The 25,433-nt window shown below is 46.5% G+C and overlaps 4 protein-coding genes across 5 annotated transcripts; 3 read left to right on the forward strand and 1 right to left on the reverse strand.

Moving 5' to 3' along the window:
* The first annotated feature begins 5,882 nt into the window (after nt 1-5,882).
* Nucleotides 5,883-7,366, forward strand: LOC127785133 (gibberellin-regulated protein 12-like). The gene is made up of 4 exons (XM_052312554.1): nt 5,883-6,001; nt 6,110-6,166; nt 6,276-6,303; nt 6,922-7,366. The coding sequence occupies exons 1-4, from the start codon at nt 5,930-5,932 to the stop codon at nt 7,101-7,103; spliced, it is 339 nt and encodes a 112-aa protein (XP_052168514.1). The 5' UTR covers nt 5,883-5,929; the 3' UTR covers nt 7,104-7,366.
* Nucleotides 7,367-9,633: 2,267 nt separating this feature from the next.
* On the forward strand, nt 9,634-12,423 carry LOC127783903 (uncharacterized). 2 transcript variants are annotated; one of them, XM_052311053.1, is made up of 8 exons: nt 9,634-9,986; nt 10,062-10,385; nt 10,480-10,623; nt 10,756-10,836; nt 10,929-10,951; nt 11,689-11,754; nt 11,923-12,002; nt 12,235-12,423. In XM_052311053.1, the coding sequence occupies exons 1-8, from the start codon at nt 9,883-9,885 to the stop codon at nt 12,274-12,276; spliced, it is 864 nt and encodes a 287-aa protein (XP_052167013.1). In that variant the 5' UTR covers nt 9,634-9,882; the 3' UTR covers nt 12,277-12,423. The 2 variants fall into 2 exon arrangements, with proteins under 2 accessions (XP_052167013.1, XP_052167012.1); XM_052311052.1 differs by having other exon boundaries at nt 9,639-9,986; nt 11,917-12,002.
* A 198-nt stretch (nt 12,424-12,621) lies between these two features.
* On the forward strand, nt 12,622-13,248 carry LOC127783774 (uncharacterized). Its single transcript, XM_052310940.1, has one exon. The coding sequence runs from the start codon at nt 12,622-12,624 to the stop codon at nt 13,246-13,248; it is 627 nt and encodes a 208-aa protein (XP_052166900.1).
* Nucleotides 13,249-21,154: 7,906 nt separating this feature from the next.
* Nucleotides 21,155-25,070, reverse strand: LOC127785468 (uncharacterized). The gene is made up of 3 exons (XM_052312924.1): nt 24,688-25,070; nt 23,923-24,309; nt 21,155-22,263 (listed from the first exon to the last, which is right to left on the reverse strand). The coding sequence occupies exons 1-3, from the start codon at nt 25,059-25,061 to the stop codon at nt 21,471-21,473; spliced, it is 1,554 nt and encodes a 517-aa protein (XP_052168884.1). The 5' UTR covers nt 25,062-25,070; the 3' UTR covers nt 21,155-21,470.
* Nucleotides 25,071-25,433: the final 363 nt, after the last annotated feature.

Here is a 25,433-nt window from a genome sequence, read left to right on the forward strand (position 1 = left end):
GATCAACACCGATGTTGTTCTTCTTTTACCGGGAGGGAGTAGTTTTTCTTTTTTATCTTTCACAACCGGATGTGGTACTTGGTAGTACTCTACATCTTTATTATGGTCATGTTTTTTAGTAATTTACTCCTAACAACTTTGTCAGTGATTTAAATTGTAACTTTGTGGTCCGATGATGTGCTGTTTTTTCATGTTCGATGGGCCACGCAGAGTCAGGCTTCAGAACAGTACTACTACTCTGGTATACAGTGTATTCGTCGTCGTACGCACCATATCTCAGGCCGAGTAAATCTAATTATGGGCCCAACTGTAGTACGGGCCATTAATTATTTGGTCATGGGCTTGGGCCTGAGTCTATTTGCTATATTCTAGTAGTATTCATTTGTATCTCGATGAATTTTTTAAATAATGAATATTCATTTTGCCTTACTCCCTCCGACCCAAAAAAAAGACAAACCATGGTTTCTGTATCCAACATTTGACCGTCCATTTTATTTGAAAAAATTATGAAAAAAACTAAAAAGACAAGTCACACATAAAATATTGATCATGTTTTATCATCTAACAACAATGAAAATACGAATTATAAAAAAAATTCATATAAGATGGACAGTCAAAGTTGGACACGGAAACTCAAGGTTTGCTTTTTTTTTGGGACGGAGGGAGTACTTTATTAGAAGGTAGTACAATCACTTGTTACAATTTTTTTAGCCTTGTCACAATACATGAAAATAACGAGAAACAAACTTAAACTACACCAACCCAAGAGGCTAAATCTACATATTAGTTAGGAAGTAATCATATTACTAAATCTTATCTAAAGTTGGCGAAGATTTGCATTACTGTCTCCTTAAACTCCGGCATGCAATATGAATGAGCTTCTTATCATCGCCACACCTCTGTAATTAGTCCTAAGGTTAGCCAGTGTGTCATCTTGAAAAGTATCTGTATATAAGATTAACTTGAAGCTTTATTAAAAAAAAGATATAATTTCTAGTAATACATAGAGCGCAATATAAAGCAGGTGCTAATACTAAAATATGTTTTTTGGCAACACTAACAAGCCAATTACTGAACAAATGTGAAATTATTTAGTGGTTTTAGCTATAAAGAAATAAGAATATCTCTCGAAAGAAATTTATCAAATTGGCAATTAAAAAGTAGTTGTTCAATAGTTTAATCATGCATGCAAGAGTATTACTTTTGTTTACAGCCGATGCAATTTATTCGTCGGTTTTGGTACACTAGGATGTCACGTTGTATGCCACGTGTACCAAGTTGCCATGTTAGTAGTGGAGAAAGAAAACCCTACCTACTAGTGCCTTATTTGTCCCCCACTCTCTCTCTCTCCTCCCTTCTTTCCCACATGAGGCAGCGATGAGCCATTGATGAACTTGGAGGAGGAGCCAAAGCTGTCAATGAGCTCTTCGATTTGTCTCCGACCCCTTTTGTCTTGGTGCCGCTAGGCCTCCACTGCTAGGCCTCCCCTCTCCTCCCTCCATCCACTTTCCCACCTCTGACGGGTCTACTCCATCAGCAAAGCTAAGAGAGGACAAGGTTGGCGATGAGCTCGACGCGTTTGTGGTGGCACATAGCTCCGGACGATGATAGATACACGCGACACAGAACAACCCTCCTCATAGCATCAACAGCGACAGGTCTAGATTTGGAGGCCTGAGGCACAAACCGCGCTGGAGATGTAGACCTCACCATAGCCATACGTATAACTCAGGCTCCTCCCCTTCACCGGGGTTGTCTCCACCTATACCCAAGCTCTACCATCGCCAAGAGCTTTGTGCTCAACTACTGCCATTGTCCTCATTGAACATGGGGAGGTAAACTATAGTCGAAGCTCGGCGAGGCCGCCGTCATGGTCCTCGTGTGTGTTACTCCAACGAGCTTCACCACCCTATTGAATTCCTCTACGCGGCCATTGGGAACGACAAGCAAGGCGCATGGACTCTTGGAACACGCGGCGACATCCGACTACATCCGCCTAGAACCACATGTACTTGAGGAGCACAAGCTTCCGAATGGAGACGCCCAATGGCAAGCTTGGGTGGGATGAGGCCGACTAGCACCGGTGTCCTCGGGAAGCCTAGGGACGGTGACAGTGGGTGGAGAGAGAAAGAGAGCGCACCAAGTAAGGCAGCCAGGGGAATGAATGGCCCACATGGTCATTTATTTTTTTTTTATGATTGTGCTGCCACATATGGAAAAAAAGCACCCTTTATTTGGTCTTGGGGAGGGGGTTGTTAAGAATGTTCAGTATTGATAGATGGAGGGTATAATTTACCGGGTTCAGAAGTTAATATTGTATTTTACATGAAGCGAAGAGTAGAGAGAGGTAAAATGAACTATTTTAATATCTCTCTGCACCTGAGGTACCATAAACTTTGAATGGTTTCTGTCAAATTAAATTGACATGTTCCCCACGTTCCAAACTGGAGGTTCAATATGATGCATGAGTGTACAAACTACACCACACGGAACAAGAGATTGGCTCTCTCTCTTGGCTTTTACTTGCTGGAAAAAGGATCAAATTAATAATGGAGCACGCTAATGCATATATGAATGGATGCATGCACTTACGTTGGACCTGAAATTGGGCTGTTCATGTCCTGTGGCTAGCTGGCTGGGCCATGTTCCCTGGCTATATATGGCTGCAGCCTGTAGGTCTCGCTAACGAGACACTGACCCTAATTAACTTCCTGACAGAGCTATATAGTAGCTAAGCCAACAAACAACACAGAAACGTACCATCTGGAACCAGAAAATGTGTGTGCTCTGATCTGATCTGATTAATTAACCATTCTGGTTTAATATCATTGAATCGATGTACGCAATTTCCAGGTCATGCATCAATATGGTACACTATTTGTACAGACCTGATCCGTATAAATACGCGTTTGAATTACGTCTTTTGTTGGCCATTTGACAAATGACAACGAAGAGTGTTTATAAAGTGAGTGTCCTGACACTGACTTAAGCAAGAGGAATAAATCCACTGTAAGTACAAAGCAACAGAATGTATGTATTCCAGCCGGAGTACCCTTAAAAAGAATATTCCGGCCGGATCAATTAGCAGTCTAATTTAATACTCAGTGGATGGGTGTTGATCAGTACGCATATAGAATCAGATGTACAAACAGTTTAATTACCTTCAGAAAAGTACAAGCAGCTAAGGGAACATAACTACAGTAGTACTGAACAAAAACCAAATCTAAGACGCTCCATTACTCGCCGGTCAAGATATTCAAGAGACGAGCAGTAGCTAGCATAAACGTATACAATAATGGAGATTTGCAGTGGCACGCTTATGAGATGGGGCTTGGAATAATGCCAACTCCCAAGCATTCTTACACAGTACTCCCAAGCATTCTTACACAGTATTCCTAAATGATTAGCACATTTTATCTTTGACACCAAGGCCATAAAACGATTAACTTTGCAAATGCATATGGTCACACGCAACTAATTATAACCTCCGTGTTTTATGGAAATTAAGTGGACGCACAGCTGAACGGACCCTCCGGTTTCGTTTGTTTGATGTTGGTTAATTAGTTTAAAATATTAAAGAAAGGAGGTAGTATTTCGAGCTGGGATATAAATTCATCCGGTCGGAGAAACACGTTATTTAATTTTTTTTTTGAAAGGACACGTTGTTTAATTTTGAACACCCCCCTCCTAGGGATTTGCAATTATGACACTATAAATATTAACCTTTGCTATAATGACACTAGACCCATATTTCATAGACACAGATGGGTCCAGTTGTCATCCACTCAGAGTGTCAAAACAACGAAGTCCCCATGTTTGCAGTTCCAATATTGCAATTTTCTCCCCCTCCCCTCCCCACTAGGTGGCGGCAAGCTCGTCATTTCCCTATGGTGAAAGTGGTGCTTTCCACCCAGCTGGTCGGCGTCAGATGCAGCCTCGGGAATGAAGGCTTGCTGGTTCTGGGGCATCCACGCCTAGATCCGGTAGCTCCCTGGCTCGGTTAGTGATGATAGCAGCTCCATTTTATTGGAGAATGCCGGTGGCAATGGTGCACGAAAGTAAGTCACCTCGACGTGTTGCATTGGGCTAGGGCGGTTGCAAACACACATGCGAGCGAGCACAACTGACAGTGGGACTGCTTTAACATTGGTAACTCGGTGGAGGCCAAGGTGAAAGCCTAGATGGCGACACCTGTGGGCGTCGTTCCCTTCTTGGAGGCATCTTTTGTGTCTCCCCATCTTGCCGTGTTTTGATTCGTGGTAGTCCCTAGCTTTACCTTGCATTGACACCTAAGAATGGCATTTGGGAAGTTGGAGCTGCAACATCGAGGCCTTTGACGAGCTTGGCAACAATTAATGACTCGAAGCTTTGCTTGATTTCATTTGGGGTTTGGCCGTTGTCCTTTGGGAAATCGGAGCTGCTGCGCGATTGCGAGCTTGGCAGCGATGACCCGCGTCAGTCGTGTTTTGCTCCAGTGTGGGGTGGTGAGTTTTTTAGTTTGCAAGGCTTGTAGGTCTGGCTCGCCCATGCACTAGTAAGACTGGTAATCGTGAAGTTGGAGCTGCGGCATCGACGGGGCGTGACATGCGGCAACGATGACATGAGCCCTTTTGAGTTGTGCTTCGGCGTGGGTCGGATCTTTGTCCTTGGTGTTTCTAGGCGAAGTCGGAGCCGCCCGATCACGTAGGTGATGGTGTGATGACGATAATGTCAAGTATATTTGCCGGTCTGGGAGTCTTGTTTTCTTCTAATTTGCTGCTTGGCCTTGTCGTTTTTGTGTTGCGCGGCGTTTGTTGAGTGTTGTACTTGGTTGTCCTTTTTCATTGCCGTGGTTGTTTATGCTAGTTAGAAAGTTTGTTGTGGTTTTCGCTCAGTTTTTCCTAATTAACGTATATTGTAAGGTCTGGTCTCATTTTCTCTTTAAAATGTGATATTTTCTTCTTTATATAAAATGTCAGCAACAACGTGACCGTTCAAAGAAAAAAACATGTTTTGGTTGTCCGTAAAAACAATTTTCATAGTAAAGCTTTAGCATAAATTAAAAAATAAGTTATATATTGTTCCGGCCAGTGTATAATACTACGATCTATTCACCCTCCTACAAGCTGAGAACAGATCCTTTCAGATAGCATATTAGCATGCAGTGCTGATCGTAGATCTCACACTCTTACTGACTCACTGAAGTGTCTATGTTAAGCTCACTTGCAAGTGTTCCCGGATTGGGCGTGCGTCCACGTGAAGCGGCACATCACATGTGCTGTGCACGCGCGCAAACTGGCAACCTGCAGGCAGCAGCTAGCCGCGCAAATGCATCAGTTCACCACCACCGCCCATATGCATTCATGGTCCTAAGCTCAATTAGCTACTAAGATCTGTGCCGATCTGAGCGGTGGAGTGTCCCAAAAATAAAAATTCTGGGATCTCTGCTTGAGCACAACGGCGACCGTAAATGATGCGATCAATGCAGACTTAATTAAATTAGGATAAAGTTAGTAAATTTACCTGTCAAGACATGGCCAAGTGATTGGTAAATGGAGATCGAGACAACCTTAAAGAACATAAGATCGAATCTTTCCAGCACGAATGCTATGATGAAAAGGTTAGATCGATGGGGGTGAGGGTGAACTGAACATATGGTTACATGCATGCGTATCCATGAGTACTGAATTAGCCAGCTCCTTGTCACTGTGTTATTCCTTTTGACGCATGTTGGGAGATGATGCATCGATGCGCCCTGTACCTGCTTCGCTGTTTTCCCCAACTTGCCAGCTTCTCCATGGCGAGAAAGAACAGTGGCAATGCAAACTCGTCTTGGAACCCACTGCTTTGCCTATAAATATGTAGCTATAGCTTCTCTGCTTTCCGTCGCTTAACACAGTTAACACCAACGCAGTGGTGCTCTCTCTTCAGTTAGTGGAGCTTCAGAGAAATGGCTTTGGCTGGTAGGCTACTTGTCCTCTTCGCCATTGCTCTCCTTGCCATCTCCATAGCCGAGCACAAGGTGAGATCTAGTCTAGCTATATATGTGTGCGTAGTTCATAAGTTTCTCCAAGAAGCTTAAGCTTAATCATCTACTAACTAGCTAGCTGTTCTTGCATTTTTCAATTAGGCGCTAGCCAAGGGATCAACCAGTGAGCATGATGATAACGTTTACCAAGTAAGCAAGGTTAGTTTCCTCACAACAGATGAATCGGTCCCTAGTTCAGTTTCTGAGATCCAGCAGATTTAATCATTTCACTCTACTTACTTTCTTTGCGTAAAAATCGTAATTGCAGGGAGGACAGGGCAGCCTGAAGAGCTATCGTAAGTGATATATACTTCCTGTGATCCTGTCCATGCAAACCTTTCTGTAGTTAGCTGCATTTTTTTCACCCCTTCACCTTTCACCTGTCCTCTGTGGCATGCATGCGTCGTGCATATGCATATTAGTTCAGGCCGCGTGGTCTGATCTAATAAAGAATCTGCTGCTGATAAAATTTAAATTTTAAAACTTAATTTTAAAATTAATTTAGGGTATTTTTTATATTACATTGATTTCTATAAGTATATATATATATATATATATTATTTTTATTCGCTAATAAGCAGTAGTATACACTATGTTGCATTGTTGTGGGTCAGCTAGGTGACACTACAGCCTTACGTACAGGTAGTGTTTTGTCAAGTACATCTCCTATACAGAGCTAAAGTACAGTGGACCAGTAGCATTAATCCACTCATTACTTCATTAGTGATAAAACAGTGACGATCCAAAAATTCAGATAACTTGAAACAAGCTAGATAGATCTGCACGCTGAAATGCAGCAGCAGTAACCAGCCGCAAACGTTTGCATTGCATGGTTTGTCCAAGACACGGCTAAGCTGCAGCCATATGCTAATGAAAATGCTGTAACGTGTAAATTTGTTGGGTGGATGCTGCAGAGTGCTCGCCGCAGTGCGCGTACCGGTGCAGCCAGACGCAGTACAAGAAGCCGTGCCTCTTCTTCTGCAACAAGTGCTGCAACGCCTGCCTCTGCGTGCCGTCGGGCCTCTACGGCAACAAGGGCGAGTGCCCCTGCTACAACAACTGGAAGACCAAGCGCGGCGGCCCCAAGTGCCCGTGAAAAAACCTTCAGTGGACGCTCGAATTCTTTGGTCATTTCAGTACCCAAACTCTGCTCGCACGATGCCGATTGATTCTAGCATGGCCGTCGGGGCAGAGGCAGCTGTGGCTTCCTATACATTACATACACACGGTTGTAAAAATGTACATCTGGGCTATGCATTGCTGTACGCCTGAACGGTTCCAGAGGGGTGATGCAAATCATGCAGATGCAGCTGTATCGCTACCACGAAATTCACTCGGTTTGATTAATTTGATCGAAATTTGCCAAAGTAGAGCTACTTTCCTTTCCGACCCCGCGGCTGCGAGAGAACATGACACGGACGACGCCAATTCTCGCCAAATTTGCCCTCGAACAGGTTCGCGTTCTCGGCCTCGTGCCACGTCGCGCGAGCGTTCGGCCTGCGAGAGGATTGCCTGTGACGCTGGGCTTTGACTTTGATCCACATTGGCTAACGCACGATCCGCTTAAAAGAGCCCAAGCGTACAAAGATTTTATGAAAGGGGAAGCCAAAGTTGGCTAGCTTTGAGGTCATTTTAAACGTCAGTTGATTGATTTTTAACAAGTTTCAATCGATTAGTCCAATCCTCCCAATGCTGGATTGGGCCAGTGGTTCAACAAGGAAAAATCGAAAACAAAGGTTTCGCTGGAACAAATTCAAGGAAACATGCTTTCATGTGGGTCCGATTCCTGGTCTCCAGGCTACAAGTGAGCAGCAGTGATCATCTGGCCATCCAAGCAATTCTACATTATTGTGGTTCGACTGCCCAGTCCACGGTTGAACCGGTAGACCGATGAGCCAAATGGTCGATCCGGTCAACTATCGGTCTGGTTTTTCTTACAATGTTCCAAAGAGGGAGTCCTAATACCCGCAGTTGCGCACACACTTAGAGCAACTACAATAGCACATTATAAGCCAGCTATGAACATATTTTAAAGAGATAAGGGAAGAGAGAGGAGAGCATCGGGCTACAGATTTATAGCCAGCTGCAACACGAGTTCTAATATGCAATATGTGTATGACAGGTGGGACCAGGTGTTAAAAGTGTAGTATATTATGTTTATAGGTAACTATTGTATGAATTGGCTATTAAATTACCTATAAATGATTTGGAGCTAATAGTTGGCTATACTATTAAACTTGGTCTTAGCACCCCTGACGATGTGGTAACTCTAATTTTCTCTCTAATTCGACCATTTAATTTAATTACTTCCTATAATAAAATAATAAATAAATAATTGAGTTAGAAGCTTAAATTTTTTTGAAATTTGAGTTGGGATTTTCAATTTTTTTTTTTGTTGAAATTAGTATGAACATGAACTGGGAATTTCAAAATTTGAGTTGGAGGTTACAAAATTTTGTCGATCATTTTTTTAAATTTGAGAAGAAAGTTTTAAAAATCGAGTTAAAGTTTAAAAAATAAAATATAATTTGAGAACAAAGTTTTGAATTTTTGAATTGAAAGTTGACTCCATTTTTCACATGAGTGTGTTTATAGGGATGAGTGTGCGTGTGTTGTGTGTACGTTATATAGTAATTCTTTAAAAAAAAATACATCGACACTTTCTGTTGAAAAAAAAAAAACGCCGCGAGCGAAGCGAACGAACAGCGGCGACCCGGGAGGCCGGGACCGGGAGAAGGAACAGCGAGCCGATCATCGGACAGATGGCGTGGGCCTGTTGGGCCGGAAATTTCCCGTTTCCTTCCAAAGGAATAAGTTCACCGGAGGTCCCTCAACTTAACAGCGAGATTTTTTTTAGGTCCCTTAACTATAAAACCAAAAATGTGCACCCCTAAACTTACGCAAACCATACACACAAGATCCTATGGTAGTATATATGGGTGGTTTCACTGACGTGGCATCCTAGTCAGCAAAAATAAATAAATAAAGTACGTGGGGCCCACATGTAAGTGAGAGAAAACGATACGGACCCACATCCCTTCTTTCTTCCCCTTTCTTCTCTTTTCTCCTTTATTTTCTTCTTTTCTCTCGTCTTCTTCGACAGGCCGAGACGGGTGGGGGGACGGCGGCGGGGAGAGCGGCGGTGGCGGCAGGCAGGAGCTGCGGGGGGTAGGCGAGCGCGGTGGCCTACCCCCGCTGCTCCTACCTGCTTCGCCTGCCGACGCCGCGCTCACCCACCGTCGCCCCGCTTGTCTCGGCCCGTCGAAGAAGACGAGAGAAGAGAAGAAAATAAAGGAGGAAAGAGAAGAAAGGGGAAGAAAGAAGGGATGTGGGGCCCACATCGTTTTCTCTCACTTACATGTGGGCCCCACGTGCTTTATTTATTTATTTTTGCTGACTAGTACGCCACGTCAGCGAAACCACCCACATATACTGCCATAGGACCTTGTGTGCATGATTTGTGTAAGTTTAGAGGTGCGTATTTCTGGTTTTGTGTTTAAGGGACCTCAAAAAATCTCGCTGTTAAGTTGAGGACCTCCGGTGAACTTATTCCCCTTCCAAACGTGAAACTTTCCTCAGTGGGCTGTGTGTTCCGGGGATAATGGGGTCAGGAACCAAGGTTGCCAAATAAAGCCCGAAGCGAGGCCCACACACTCTGCACTTCCAACGCCGGCCGCCGCCGCCGCCGCCGCGTCCCAAGTCCGGCACCGCCCCACGGCGGCGCACGACCCCGTCCGAGAAGGGCTCTCGCTTTCGCTGCTTCTGCTCCCTTTCCCCATCCGATTCGGATAGCGATTCTTCCCTATAAACAGGGAAGAGAGATTGAGACCTGAGATCTCTAAGTTTGGGGGGTGGGCATCGCAGCGGCGTGCGTGATGACGAGCTCCGGCAAGCGAGCCGACGGATTCCTGAGGCGGTTCCGGCGCCGGCGACTCCTCGCCTTCCTCCGGCGCGAGCACCTCTACGCCACCTTGGACGCGTACGCGAATCCTTCTCTCCTTTTTCCCTAACTACTTCTACTACTACTACTAGTCGCGGATTGAATCGGATGCAGGCTGGGCGGCGAGACGCGGCTGTTCCTCAACGCGCGGACCCTGCAGACCATGCTGGCGGACTGCCGGTGGGAGGAGGCGCGGCGGTACGTCGGCCGCTTCCTGCCGCGCCGCCAGATAGGGGTGGAGGCGCGCGCCGTCCTCAGACTCATCGCCTACCTCAGCGCCGTCGACGACGTCGCCCAGGGCAGACGTCCGGGGAGCGAATTCGCCGGCGACCATCTCGAGAGGGAGTTCGAAGCTGACGCTACTTCCTCCAATACCATGGTCTGCGCCGATTTCGTCCGGAAAATCTCCCGCAAGCGCTCCTCTTTCCCAGGAAGATGGTCTCGCCCCCATCTGCTCTAATTTCGCCCCTTCCATCTGTCCAATTATCATCCTTCACTATGTCGCTTCACCCTCTTGGTTTCTCCTACACAGGGATTCCGTTGAATGGCAATTCCTTAGGATCCAGGCAGCATTGATCGTCAAGGAATTGGTCATCAACACTCCGGAGTTCAGTCATCTGTTGCAGTTGCCACGGTACCCAGTCAATCTGGAATGCATGATGCCCGTCTGGTTTGGGTAAGTGCCACATCCTGATATGGCTCCGTGCGGAAGATATAGTTCAATTTTACTCTATCTGGATGTGTAGCCGACTTACAGTTTCACTATCAATTTGTAACTGAATGTTTTGCGTCATATTGCTATTTTCAGGTGTCGCCGGAAGCATCAGAGAAAGATCATAGGTCGGATGCCGGCATCTCTTCTAGCCCACTGTTTTCTTCCAAAGGAGAGGTAATATCCTGTGAACTAAATTGATGCTCCTCTCTGTTCGACTGTTCTCTGGTTAAGGAAGTTCACAGCTTTTAACTCTTTCCTTCATGCAGGTGTCCTTCACCAAAGAAACAAGGTTTGTCTCTTAAAACACCGTATTACTATTGTATAAGCACGCTAGTTGATGGTCATATGTTTCGATTGCATTACTGGAGGCATTATTGGTGAAACATTTGCCTTGTTTCTGTCCTTGTTCATGCATAAGCTGGTGTGCTAAATGTATCACCTGGATTTAGTTTACGCCCTTCACTTTTTGTTTCTGAGTAGTAAAGTTATGGCATTCTCCTCTATCGGAAGAACAGCTACGGTGTCTTTGTAACGGTTGCTATCATTCTTTAGAAAAAACACCTTTTGTAACAACCTAATGACACACTAGAAAGAATTTGTTGTGACCATCAATTCATCCAATGCAATCAATGTTTCTAAACAGCAAGTATGCTATATTATATTATGCAAAAGATTTTTTTTCCCTGAGAAAACCATAGTTGTCAGCTGCCCTATCTAAGAAAATTCTACATGCAATGATGGACAATCTCGTGCGGTTTAGGTGCTAGCTAGGGTGTTGGAGGTCAAAGAACATTCGGATTCTTGTAAGAAACCATCATTTGCTCCAGTAGAGGTTTATTTCAGCTGCTTTTCACTTCTGGCCTCGTTATTTAGTTTATTCAGTAGTCACATACAATCTGGGCCTTTTATCTCTGGTTGTAATTGTAACTACAGCCTGCAGTTTCCTGAACACCTAGGGTGCCTTTTGCTGATGAAAAAGAAATGTGTGTTGTTCCCTTTCTAATATCAATTGCTGAATTCTTGCAGGTATTCCAGGTGCCCCAGTTGTGCCATGTATAGGTAGAAATTGTGGTCTATTATCTGCTAATGCAGGTAATTTAATCACAATCTTTTTACAATTTATATCGAATCTTTGTCTGCACCTTTGATCCCTGAAAATCTTCATGGCCTGTTAGTTAATTAAATGTAGAACCCAAGGGGCATCATGCCTCATGATAACTTAATATGGTGATCCTTCATATTTTTCTTGGGCAGTTACAGAGCATTTGAGTCAGGAAGATTGTCACTCTGAAAGTGTTGCTAGTACGGAGCATTCACCTACAACTAGGGAATTATGTCCAGTAAGTCGCTCACATACTTGACAGTGTATTTTGCTTCATTAATCGCTCACATACATTCCAAATCCCAAATCAATTGCGATACACTCATACAAGTTGTCATTTACTTCACATCATACAAAGCAAACTGAAAATCTGTATCACCAAAGCTTCATTTGATCACTTCTATGTTTTACTTGATTTGATCAACTTTGTACTTACCTAGTTGTATGTTATGTGGGGAATTCCGTTTCAGCGACGCAGGAAGAAAACGACTGTCGTGCCGGACGGTGAATAGCGCGTGCGCTGAAGGATTTTGATGATTAGGATCAGTTTGTTAGTTTGTTATTCTTATCCCTTTATGTTAGCTGGTTTGTTATGATTTGTAAGGCTATTTAAGCCGAGATATTTATGGTTAAATCAAGAAGTAAATTAATCTGATCTACCTCCAATCTCTCTCTCTTCTACCTTCTCTGTTTCTGTTCGGCTCGACAACACGGCGCCGGGGAGGCGAGGTTATCGGCCTCGCCCTACCGTCGCCCATTCCTACCACTTGCGCAATCGGGGGCTGCTCGCCGTAGCTCCTAACATCTTGGTATCAGCTTCCAGCGATCCTTCGTCATGTCGCGCTTCCACCTCCACCATGGCTGCCAACAATGGCGACAACGACGACATCTGGCGCCAGCGTTTTGAGGAAGTCTTGGCATGCCTCGACGCCGCCATAGTAGGCGATCGGCCGCCCCGCTACCACAAGCTGGACTTCCCCAAGTTCGACGGCCACGGCGATCCACTCCCGTTCCTTAATCGTTGCGAGCAATTCTTCCGGGGTCAACGCACACCAGAAGATGACAAGGTGTGGCTGGCTTCGTACCATCTCCTCGATGGTGCTCAACAGTGGTACACCCGTCTGGAACAAGATCATGGCGCACCCTCTTGGCGTCGTTTCTCCGATCTCCTCAACCTGAGCTATGGACCGCCATTACGGTCGGCACCTCTCGGCGAGCTGGCGGCCTGCCGCCGGACGACGACCGTCGACGACTACTCCGAGCGCTTCCTCGACCTTCTGGCCCGCGCCGGCTATCTCTCCGAGGATCCACAGGTACAGCTGTACACGGTTGGCTTACAAGAACCCCTCAGTTTGGATGTTCAGATGCAGAATCCGACCACACTGAAGGTGGCCATGAGCTTGGCGCGATCATACGAGCGTTGCGCCATCAGCGTCCACCATGACAGGCTGCGGGCCGCGGCATCCTTCCCCTACCACAAGTAGCGCACCCGCCAGGTCCGGCATCGGACATCGCAGCCGCCGCTGCCAAGCCAGCGGCCGCGCCACCTGCGCCGGGACGCGCTGTCCGCCGGCTGTCGCCAGAAGAGATGGACGAACGCCGCCGACAAGGGCTCTACTTCAATTGCGACGAGCCGTACTCACGGGGCCATAATCGCACCTGCCGGCGCCTGTTCTTCCTCGAGCTGGACGAGGATGATCCCGACGCCAATGAGGTCGCCAACCCCGACGAACCGCACGAGAACCTGCGCATCTCCCTGCACGCGGCCACAGGAGTCCGCGCGTCGGACGCCATGCATGTCATGGTGCGACGCCGACCTCTACACTCTCATCGACTCGGGCTCCACGCACACCTTCATGTCGCAACATGCGGCATCCCGCGCCGGCCGGCCTCCCCAGCCGCGCAATGGTCTCCACGTCACGGTGGCGAACGGCGACAAGGTACCCTGCCCCGGCGTCTTCCCCGACATGGAGTTCCGCGTCCCCACCGAGCAATTCAAGACGGACATCTACGTTCTCTCGCTGGGTGGCTATGACCTGGTATTGGGCACTCAGTGACTCGCCACATTGGGCCCGATCCTTTGGGACTTCTCCGCGTTGACGATGTCATTCTGGCACGTTGATCGCCAGGTCACACTCCATGGGCTGCCCGGCAACCAGCGACCTCGCGCGTGGGTGTGCGCGCCGACCCCCCTCCTCGACACGCTGCTGGACGAGTTCGCCGACGTGTTCGCGGAGCCGACCGGTTTGCCGCCGGAACGCGACCGCGTGCACCGCATTCAGCTGTTGCCAGGCTCGGCGCCCGTGGCGGTTCGGCCGTACCGCCACCCTGCTCGCCACAAAGACGAGCTCGAGTGCCAATGTCGTGTCATGGAGGAACAAGGCCTCATTCGCCGGAGCTCGTCGGCGTTCTCATCGCCGGTGTTGCTCGTCAAGAAGGCCGACGGGTCGTGGCGGTTCTGCGTCGACTACCGAGCGCTGAACGAGCGCACGATCAAAGACAAGTACCCGATACCGGTCGTCGACGAGCTGTTAGACGAGATGCACGGCGCCACCATCTTCTCCAAGCTCGACTTACGGTCTGGGTATCATCAAGTGCGTATGCACCCGGATGACATCGACAAGACGGCATTCCGGACGCACGATGGGCTCTACGAGTTTCTGGTGATGCCATTCGGCCTGACGAACGCGCCAACCACGTTCCAATCCCTGATGAACGATGTGCTCCGGCCGTTCCTCCGCCGTTTCGTCCTCGTCTTCTTCGACGACATTCTCATCTACAGCCCGTCGTGGACAGCACATCTACAGCACGTCCGTACCGTGTTCATGGCGCTCCGCGCGGCCAAACTCTTCGTCAAGCGCTCCAAGTGCTCATTCGGGGACGCCAGCGTCGCCTACTTGCCACATTGTGCCGCGACACGGCGTCGCCATGGATGCCTCCAAAATTCAAGCCGTCGTGGACTGGCCGCGCCCTCACTCACCCAAGGATCTTCGCGGGTTTCTCGGGTTGGCCGGCTACTACCGCAAGTTCATCCAAGATTTTGGGACGGTGGCCGCACCGCTGACGCAATTGCTCCGCAAGGACGGGTTCACATGGTCACCATCCGCCGACGATGCGTTCCAACGGCTCAAGCTCGCACTGACCACCGCTCCGGTCCTCACCCTTCCAGACTTCACCACGGCTTTCACGGTGGAGTGCGACGCGTCTGGCACGGGGTTTGGCGCGGTCCTACACCAAGGCGCCGGGCCGATCGCGTACTTCAGTCGGCCGGTCGCCGCTCGACACCAAGCACTGGCGGCATATGAACGGGAGCTCATCGGATCGGACTAGTGCAAGCTGTTCGACACTGGAGACCGTATTTGTGGGGGCGCCAATTTCTCGTGAAGACGGACCATTACAGCCTCAAATACCTGCTTGATCAGCGGCTTTCCACGATTCCACAGCACCATTGGGTAAGTAATTACTGGGATTTGATTTCACCGTGGAATACAAACCAGGGAAGCAGAACGCGGCGGCAGACGCCCTGTCACGCCGCGCGCCACCGGAGGGCCAGCTTCTTGCATTGTCGATGCCAACATTCGACCTCCTCCACGAGCTGCGTTCTTCCTCGGCCTCCGACCCGGCACTGGTGACCCTCCGGGATGAAATCAACGCAGGAACATGCGGTGCGCCGTGGGCACTCGTGGACGGCTTCGTCACCTTCAAGCGCCGCATCTACGTGCCTCCCGAGTCACCGTGGCTATCGGCGATCGTGGCGGCCGCTCACGACGAAGGACACGAAGGCATCAAAAGACTCTGCATCGACTCCGGCGTGACTTCCACACGCCTCATGACCGCCGCCTCGTCAGCGACTTTGTTCGTGGCTGCCTTGTCTGCCAGCGCAACAAGACGGAGCACTTACACCCGGCGGGGTTGCTGCTTCCGCTTCCGGTGCCGGCGGCGGTGTGGTCCGATATCGCCATGGACTTCGTCGAGGGTTTACCGCGCGTTGCAGGCAAGACCGTCATACTAACGGTGGTGGACAGGATCTCCAAGTATGCCCACTTCATCGCCCTGGCGCACCCGTACACGGCGGAGACGGTGGTGCGCGCGTTCTTCACCGACATTGTCCGTCTCCATGGGGTACCCACGTCCATCGTCTCCGACCGGGACACCGTGTTCCCCTCGGCGTTCTGGACAGCGCTCTTCGCGGCAACGGGCACCAAGTTGCACCGGAGCTCAGCGTTCCACCCCCAATCGGACGGACAGTCGGAGGCGGCCAACAAGACCATTTCCATGTATCCTCGCTGCCTCACCGGTGACCGTCCGCGCCACTGGCTTCGCTGGTTGCCATGGGCGGAATACGTCTACAACACCTCCTTCCACGCCGCACTCCGCACGACGCCATTCAAGCTCGTCTATGGCAGGGACCCTCCATCTATCCGTGCCTACGACGCCAGTGAGACGCGGGTGGTGGCTGTGGCGCAGTCCATGGAGGAACGGGACGCATTCCTCGCCGACGTTCGCGTCCGTCTGGAGCAGGCCCAACAGTACGCCAAGCGCTACTATGACAAGCATCATCGGGAACTCTCCTTTTCAGTCGGTGATTGGGTATGGCTTCGCGTTCGCCACCGAGTGCCGGCGTCGCTGCCGGATGCAACCAAGGGCAAGTTGAGGCCCCGTTTCTATGGACCGTACCAGGTCCTCGCCGTCATCAACAACGTCGCTTATCGTTTGGCGCTTCCACCCGGCACTCGGCTGCACGACGTATTCATGGGCCCACCTGTCAGGCTTTCTTTTCCTCCTTCCTCCCGTTATCTTCCTCCTCTTCCTTCTTCTGCCGAGCAAACTGACAGGAGGGAGAGGAGGGGCGTCGGTGCTCCAGTGGCCGGAGGGCGGCGATACTGGCGGCGGGTTGTGTTCCCGGGTGTGGCACACCTAGGGAGTGCGGTGGCTGGACAAGGGAGTGAGAGAGGAGGCCGGAACGGCGAGCACAATTGCATGAACCGGAGAGAGAGAGAGAGAGAGAGAGAGAGAGAGAGAGAGAGAGCTCCGGTGACGCTCGATTCAAAGGGGAAGTGAAGGGGAAAGTGGGTAAAATGGGTTCTTCGGTGTACGGGGTGGCTGGTGGCGAATGGATTTGGTTTGGGATGCTCTATGGATGGAGATCGATCGGTGGCGGCCATGGCCGGACATGGCCAGGAGAGACAGAGACAGAGACAGAGCTCGGCTCGGTTTTGTGTGGAGAAAAGGGGAGGGCTCGCCGGCTATTTATAGGCGGCAGATGTCGGTTTGCTTGCGAAGGTTGGTTCGCCGGAGGAGGACGAGGAAGGCACGGCGACGACTTCGTGAAGGAGAAGGGGACGGCACCGGCTTCCGTTCGTGATTGGCTGGTGATGGCGGCAGTGCACACGCGGCGACGCCAGTGATGTTGGGCGGCGGAGGAGGAGAGGCACGGCACGGCGATGACGTCGGCGCGACTCGGTGGGCGGCATTGGGAGGACCGAGGCGGCGGCGTACCGTGAGCGCGTGTGCGACGAAGGCGGTTTCCGTGGGCGGGGGTTGCTAGGGCGCGCGTGCGCGCCAGGGAAATAGCTCGCGAGCACTCCCTCCAATTTAGTGTTAACTACCTATATTAGTTAATATACTTAACACTTAACACTAATGATGATAATTAGGAAAAAATTCTGGAGATTTTTTTGGGAGATTTTTACTAACAGATTGAAAAAAATTTAAGTTAGATTTGAAAACTTTCGATTTAAGTTTTAAATTTTAAAGTTAAATTTTAAAAACTTTCAACTCAGATTTGAAAATTTTTAACTTGAGATTTGAAAACTTTCAACTCAGATTCGAAAACTTTCAACTCGAGAATCGAGATTCGAAAACTTTTGAGTCCAGATTTGAAAATTTTGAAAACTTTCAATTTGAGATTTGAAAACTTTCAACTCGAGGTTCGAAAACTTTCAAATCCAGATTTGAAAACTTTCAAGTCGATATTTGAAAACTTTCAAGTTGAGATTTGAAAATTTTCAACTCGATTTAAAAACTTCAGATTTGAAAATTTTGAAAACTTTCAATTTGAGATTTGAAAACTTTCAAGTCGAGATTCGAAAACTTTCAAATCGAGATTTGAAAACTTTCAAGTTTAAATTTGAAATTTTCAAGTCAATTTAAAAACTTTCAAACTCAAAACATGCTAAAGATAAAAAAAATCAGAAAAAAGAAAGAAAAAAAAGGGAAAAAGGTAAAAAAAAAAACGAAAAAAATTCGCAAGAAGACGCGCGTGTGCCGGCGCTGGGCCTACTGGGCCTGAAACGCGTGCCGCCGGTGCGCACGCGCTAACTAGCATTTCCGGGATTGGGCGCCGCGTGCGCCCACAGAAGAGGAGAGGGCGTCTTCGGCTGGAGACTGGGCCGACTTGGGCTGGAGGAGAAAGAAGGTTTCGGCCCAGCTTGAGTTGAATTGGTTTCTAAATTTTGAAGGGGATTTGAATAGGAAATTTTGAATATTTGCCTAAAGAGAAGGGTTTTAATCTAGTGTTTTTGGAAAGGTTTTGCAAAGATTCTGCACTGTAGCAATATCTCACTAATATAAGGGTGAACTAAGGAAATTTTTGAAGTTTTGAAATTTGAAAGAAAATTGCTAAAACACTAGAGTTTAGGGTAGGGGAAAAATTAGGGTTTAAGGGTGAAAATGAGTTAAGGAATCCTAGGGGTCAACACTTGAACCAAAATCAAGAATAAAAAGGGTTCAATTAAAGAGGATTTTGATTTTTGCTAATTAAGAATTAAAACCAGTCAAAAGCTAGTATGACGCAGTCAAATTTTAGCTTAAAATTTGAGGATGTTACACCTCCCTCCGACGCCATCGATGCCTTCAAAACCCTCGTTTAAAGCCTCACGAAAACCACCATCGATCCCATTCCCCCCTCTTATCTCTTCCTCTCCATCTATCCCTCTCTCCCCCCAATCTCCACACAGCAATGGCGAAGCCAAGGCTGCTCGCTCTCCTCCTTCTCCTCCTCGCCCTCTCCTTCTCGCACGGTACTCACGCGCTCGCATCTCTCGCCTCATCGATCTCTCGCTGTGTTAATTGGTTAATTTCATGATTTTTGGTGTGGTGTGTGTGCGGTCGATCGATCGATGCAGGGGTGGTGGTGGCGACGGTGGCGAAAGCGAGGGACGTGCAGCTGGTGAAGCTAGTGCGCCGCTACGTGCGGTGGCGCTCGGTTTTCCAGGCCGGCATCGGAATGGTGTCGACGGTGGCGGACTACTCGGATCCCAAGACCAACACCAACCCCCGCGGCGGCGTGCTCCCCCCGACCAACCCTAACTCGCCGCCGGCGCACTGATCGCCGACCACCGCCGTCGATCTGCGGTCTCCTTCCACCCCGGTCAGCCGGCGACGTATCTGCATATAAATACACTATACTATACTACCATATAAATACATAGTACTCCCTCCTTCCCTAAATGTTTGACGCCGTTGACTTTTTTAAACATGTTTAATCATTTGTCTTATTCAAAAACTTTTGTGAAATATGTAAAACTATATGTATACATAAAAGTATATTTAACAATGAATCAAATAATAGAAAAAGAATTAGTAATTACTTAAATTTTTTTAATAAGACGAACGGTCAAACATATTTAAAAAGGTCAACAGCGTCAAACATTTAGGGATAGAGGGAGTAGTAGATACGGCGTATAAATTCGGAATACATGTGTGTAAGCGTATAATTAAGTAGTAGTAGAGGAAGGGGCGAAGGATCGGAATAAGCTGACGGCGTTCTTCTCCTTGAGCATACGGTGTGCAGTGACCGTATACATGTACGCGTACGTATGCGCAGCGTACAACACGAGCCAATTATTGAAGTAGAGACCTAGCTAGACTTGTGCTTGACTGTCTGTCATGTGTGTGTGATTATTGCGTGTCATGATGTGATCGATCGTTGATTGATTTTGAGATTCTTAACAATGCTTTGTTTAATTAATTTCGACGATTAATTGTTCGAACGTATACATGTGCGTGTGTGTAATGTTGATGTGTCCTGCATTTCGTCCCCGTTGTATTACAACCGATCCATGTATTTTGCAAGAAAACCATCTCAATAATAATGTGTCATTGTTGGATGTAACAGAGTGTTTTTTTGTCTTGAGTTATTCGTCTCTATTCCATTTTCCACGAATTTAATTTTCTGTCGACCACTGAACGGTCTGGGTTTTGTTCATGTGAAATCAAGAACACCATTTTTCAGCGAGCGCACACCAATTATAGTTTAGAGTTTAGTTCAGCTAATGAAACAAGAACCAAGAAATCATTCATCTTCAGTTATTGGACTACTCTTGCAAATGTGGTCAACTCATCTCCATTCTCAAGTCTCAACGGGTCAATGAAACACGATACTGTTCAGAACTTCAGACAAGTTTTGGCATGCATTGTCGGAGAGACGTAATTATAGCTTGCATTTCTGATGTCAAGCTTCCTCACGGTGTGCATCGTCGTTGGTTGCAAGCAAGGTTTCTTTCTTTTTCCTTTTTGAATTTTGAAATTTGGTTGCAAGCAAGGTGATGATGAAAATTGGTACACTAGTTTAATTTAGGCTCGTCTACATTGCAAGGATCATGGACTTTTCAGACATGGTGAAATTGACAATGGAAATGGTTTAATTCAGCAGGAATATGTTCTTACAATCTTCTTTGTTCACGATCAAAGATCCTGCCTTAGTTTGATGTCATCGTCCGATCCTAGGTGTGTTTTTCATTTCGCTGAATTAGCTGTATGCCCTTTCTTCGAGCACCAATCATGCTTTGCAACTAGGGATACCAAAAATCATTGCTTGCTTGATCAACACAACACCATATATATGACTAAACGAGCATCGATCACATACATGAATATTAGGCCATCGATCTGGGTCAACTCATCGGACTAGCTGCTGCAGGATGTGAACTTCGAGTTCAATTCTAGTTTGATCTGCACCAACCTGATCGTAATCAAGTTTAGTCTGTTGCTTTATAGTCTGATCCGATCTCATTTTTCTTACGGATATAAGTCCATCATCAGGTCATGACTCCCGTCTCCAAGCTGCATGAAAGTTGACTTGCTGAGTGACGTGCCACCAGTTAGCAAATTGAGCTGCTAGCTACTCCATCAATGTAAGAACTTCTGGAATTTTTCACGGGATATCGATTACGAGAGAGGTGAAATTAAAGGTCAGATTCATTCAGAAAATAGTAGAGATTAAATGATAGATGGTCCTCCCTCCCGCCTCCAAAAAAAAAAGAAACAATTTCAACGTAATTTTTCAGAGTTTTGCTTTTTTAAAAAAAATAATAAAATCTATTTAAATTTTGAAATATTTCGGACCAAAATATTTCAAAATGTCTGCAATTTCAAAAATTTCGGCTCTACTAGTGCCCCACGACAGAAAGGGCCATTAAACCTTGTGAAGTAGTTACAAACCAAAAGTTACAAACAAAACATCTTCTCCAAAAACAAAAAGAACCATCTTCTCCAAAACATCTACTCCACATAAAGATACAACCAAAACATCTTCTCCAAAAACAGAAATAACCACGAAGTCTTGTGCGCTCCCCCAAAATACATAAAGATACAATCAAAACATCTTCTAAACCAGTCTTCCAGGTGAGCTCCCCAACAAAAACAACCACGAAGTCTTCCAGGTCACTTCCCAACACCCTGATGGTTGTGCTCCCCAAGCCCCTCAAAGCCAGATGGCCCTCTTCAACCCAGCGACCCTCAAAGTAAATCCCACTTCAGACTCAATCCTCAAAAGTACCTCCTCAAAATGATCCAAGTCCTCCTCCCTCACACCACTTGTCTTCGTGAACTTGCCTAGGTCAATACAGAGCATGTACAGTTCAGAAAGCTTTTTGAGCATAACATCATCAAAGTCATCACCAGAGAGGTCCTCATTACTACTCCCAAAAACATCTTTTAACTTCGTTTGGTTTATGTTAGACTCCAATGAAGATGCAACCAGCTGAATATCCAAAATCTTCTTATAACACACATGTACTTCCTCAGGAACGTATGTTTTCATTAAGCTGGCAAGATCAACACAAAAACCGTGAATTAGCTTAGCTTTCTCCAAAACAAATTCATCACAAAACTCTGATTTTTCTTCACTTCTCTTTCCCCTAGATCGTTTCGAACCAGACCTACATGCAACCATATCAGTTTTCTTCCTTTTGAGTTTCTTGGTTGCTGATGAATATTTGCTTGACATAGAAGATGCTGTCATTTCAAACTTGCCAACCAAATGAGTAAAATCTAGAATAGGCTTACCATCAATATTTTTCAATCTATTCAACAGATCTTGAGTCACCCCTGAACAGTGCTTAACATGGTGTGAGTATACGAAGTGAGGTCTCATCTTCCACATACCCAAAACTTCCCACCCGCAAGCAAGGCAAATCATGCAATCTTTTTCAGATGAATTGTTCTGCAGCTGATGTTTCTCCACGAATTGCTCACACGTAGCGTATTCCTCCCGTCTGAATTCAAAAGAAAATATGTCATGAAAATATTTCTCCACAAATTGCTCACAGTTAACAAAATTTTAACAAAAACAAATCTTAAAGTAGTGAAAGTAGTCCAAATCACAACCATCTCATCTTACATACGCCGCCTGCCTCTCTCCTAATCGACATCAACAGGGTTGCTTTCAGACGCAGGTATTGCCTTCTCATCCAAATGGTTACTATGCAAGAGGGTTTCTTAAAGAAACCGAGGAAGAAGTGCATATGGTTGGAACACCAGGTTTTGATTTGTGTTCATAGATAAAGGTAAGGGGATATATTCTATCAATTTCAATTTTTAGGGTTGAGTGTGCTGAACTGCATAACTGCATCCATCCTTATCTAGACGACATTCTAGTTTCCAGCCAGTTTAAAATCTTCAAAAAGTACAAAATTTCACTAATGGGAATGATAACATGTACTACACCAGTTTTAATGCAAAATGAATTGTTCATGGCAGTTTCAACAGTTTCTCAGAATAATAACATAATAGGAAAACACTCAAGTTGATTTTGTGTACTGAAATAGAGTAGTATAAAAGAAGCCTCTTGCATCTCTATAATATATTATAGTCCTGCCATTCAATTTAAATGAAGATATAGTGATTGATACAGCTGGTCTAAAGTTACTACCTCGGCTGTCTTAATGGTGTAGTTGTGAATTACAGCAGAATGTACACATGTTCTTTGGAGTAGTACATTACAGGATTTGGGGAAAAAACTCATTACTTTGCTAATACGCTCAATTAGGCAAAAGCAAAATTGTGAAGACTAGCTGTTGTTTCGACGGGAACTTCCACAGTATGGCTGTTTTACTAAATTTTATTACTTTGTGATACCATTATTTTTTTAAGTTTCAACTATATATTTGGTTGAATGTGATAAAATAGACTCTACAAAATGACAGTGGGGCTCTCACCGCTGTGGAAAATGCACATGGCAATATTGATAAAGAGTAGTTGATAACATCCTTTCAGATAGCATATTTATTAGGATTGAACAGTATTATTGTCTTATATGAACTAATTTGCCTAGCATTTTATGTGGAATCTGCTATATCTGCACATATTACGTAGCCACCTCAATGTCTATATCCCAAACAAACAAGCTGAAATGAATTCTAAAGATTCTCCCTGAACATATTTTAGTTAAATTTGTATGAGATTAAGCAAAGTTTGAAACAGGCAGCACATATCGTGGGTATCAAGTCATCCAAATTAGTGAGATGATAAGGTAGATCATATTTTTCAATCATGTAGCTACGTTCAACTGAATTTACCTTTTCTTTTCTTTCAGTGAACTTGAAAACATCAAGAGCTACAGTCAGAATTATTTTTCACCGTTGGATTGAAACAATCAACGGTTAAAATCTGTGCCACATTGGTTCTAAACAGTAGATGCTACAGTGTTAGCTACAGGAGAAATCCAGCTAAAGTGTTTGTCAAATAGCGTCTAGGAAAATTCTTGACCACTACTTTCCAATCCAACGGTGCCTATTTGACTGCTTAAGTTGCTGTGGCTATAACCACTGCAGGTGATCTCAATTCATCAAAGAATGACATATATTTTTCAATTGCAGTAAATAAGACAATTAATTAATACTATTTTCAATTTGAATTTAAAAAACAATGCTTACCCAATTGATTTTGGAAAGTAAAGTTTCACATAGCGCGAGAGCTCTTCTTGCGTGCTTCTTCTAATTGGATCCGACGAAGAATTAGATGGGTCCAAATTTTTTATCCTAACACCGAGATCAACAGGTAAGAAAATTCCATCTCTGTCCTCAAGTGAAACGATTGAGTGTTGGTAGAAGATATGAGCTTCATCAATCTTGTTTTCTGCCAATAGCTGAAACAGTTTCTCTTCACGAAACATGAGATATAACGCAGGATGAAGTCTAGCAAAGTCATCGACACAGTGCTCTTGATTATCACACAGAATACTCCATATATATCCTTCAACCGCATCCCAGTCTTGCTCTTTTATCAGAGTTTTGGCACGGTCCATATCTAAAACTTTCACCCTGCCATGAAGTGTTCAAAACACAGGAATATATAAACCACAGGAATTTTCCAATTAATATTAATCTCATGTATTATAGTATAATTAAGCAATAAAATATTAGTTCCCATCTAGTCACTCCAACGTGATTAGCATCTGTCCCATGGTAGCTAATGGAAAAAAATGAGGTGTGTGTGGATGTTCAGAATCCTATGAAATTCCTATGTTTTCACAGGGTTGCTACAGTATTCCTACGAAATTCCTGCGCATGGTTCCTATGAAACGAATGCATAAACAGTGACAAATCCAAAGGAATTGCCAATCCTAAGAAAATCCTGTGTAATCCCAAATTCTCAATCAATCTTTCAATCGCCGACGGAAGGGAAGGAGCAGCACTTACAGCGAAGGCGGAGGCGGAGGCGCGGGGATGGAGGTTTCTGGCGACGTCGGCAGAGCAGGAGCGGGTGACGCGCCGAGGATGGTTGCCGCCGCTGACGTCGGCGAAGCAGGAGGCTCGACGACGACGAGGGAGGCTGCCGCCGCCGCTGACGTCTGCAAAGCAGGAGACGCGGCGGGGGAGCTTGCTGGCCCCGTCGGCGGAGCCGCAGCGGGTGACGCGCCGAGGGTGGTTGCCGCCGCCGCTGACGTCGGCGAAGCAGGAGGCGCGGCGCGAGAGGCTGCTGCGGCCGAACCGCCGGGAACGGATCCCCGACGAGACCCACCGCCGGTGGAGGCATCCGCCGCCGCGTCTTTCGCCCCCACGTCTGGTTCCATCTTTGAGAAGAGAATTTAGGGCTAGGGTTTTTGCCTCTTCTTCTCCCCTCTCCCTTTGTTTTCCCCTCCTCTTCTTCCTCGCCTCGCCTCGCGTCGCCTCCGCTCCCTCGGTGCGTGGCGTTCGTGAGGTTATTTATACTAGTACCAGTTGGCGTGGCGGTGTGCCCCCTGTGCGGCCATGGTGTGGATCGTTTGGATAAATAAGCATGGCGTTTTTTTGAACATGCAGAGGGTTGTGTTGTGTCTAGGCGCAACGGCACCGGAGCTAGGTCTCGCCATGTTGATTGATCAACCTCATCGACTCGACTCGAGACGTGCCCCTCGTCGAAAAGCTAAGGCCTTATTCGGATTAGAGGATTTCTAGAGGATTTT

This window comes from Oryza glaberrima, chromosome 9 (assembly GCF_000147395.1).
Source record: "Oryza glaberrima chromosome 9, OglaRS2, whole genome shotgun sequence".
In the NCBI taxonomy this organism is placed as follows: Eukaryota; Viridiplantae; Streptophyta; class Magnoliopsida; order Poales; family Poaceae; genus Oryza; species Oryza glaberrima.

Coding starts and splice junctions, on each gene's coding strand:
- LOC127785133 (XM_052312554.1), top strand. CDS start 5,930: ATGGCTTTGGCTGGTAGGCTACTTGTCCTCTTCGCCATTGCTCTCCTT. Junction 6,002..6,109: donor TCTCCATAGCCGAGCACAAG/GTGAGATCTAGT, acceptor TTTTTCAATTAG/GCGCTAGCCAAGGGATCAAC. Junction 6,167..6,275: donor ACGTTTACCAAGTAAGCAAG/GTTAGTTTCCTC, acceptor TCGTAATTGCAG/GGAGGACAGGGCAGCCTGAA.
- LOC127783903 (XM_052311052.1), top strand. CDS start 9,883: ATGACGAGCTCCGGCAAGCGAGCCGACGGATTCCTGAGGCGGTTCCGG. Junction 10,952..11,688: donor TCCTTCACCAAAGAAACAAG/GTTTGTCTCTTA, acceptor GAATTCTTGCAG/GTATTCCAGGTGCCCCAGTT. Junction 11,755..11,916: donor TCTATTATCTGCTAATGCAG/GTAATTTAATCA, acceptor TTTCTTGGGCAG/TTACAGAGCATTTGAGTCAG.
- LOC127783774 (XM_052310940.1), top strand. CDS start 12,622: ATGGCTGCCAACAATGGCGACAACGACGACATCTGGCGCCAGCGTTTT.
- LOC127785468 (XM_052312924.1), bottom strand. CDS start 25,061: ATGGAACCAGACGTGGGGGCGAAAGACGCGGCGGCGGATGCCTCCACC. Junction 24,310..24,687: donor CCTCCGCCTCCGCCTTCGCT/GTAAGTGCTGCT, acceptor ACTTCATGGCAG/GGTGAAAGTTTTAGATATGG. Junction 22,264..23,922: donor TACTTTCCAAAATCAATTGG/GTAAGCATTGTT, acceptor TTTTGAATTCAG/ACGGGAGGAATACGCTACGT.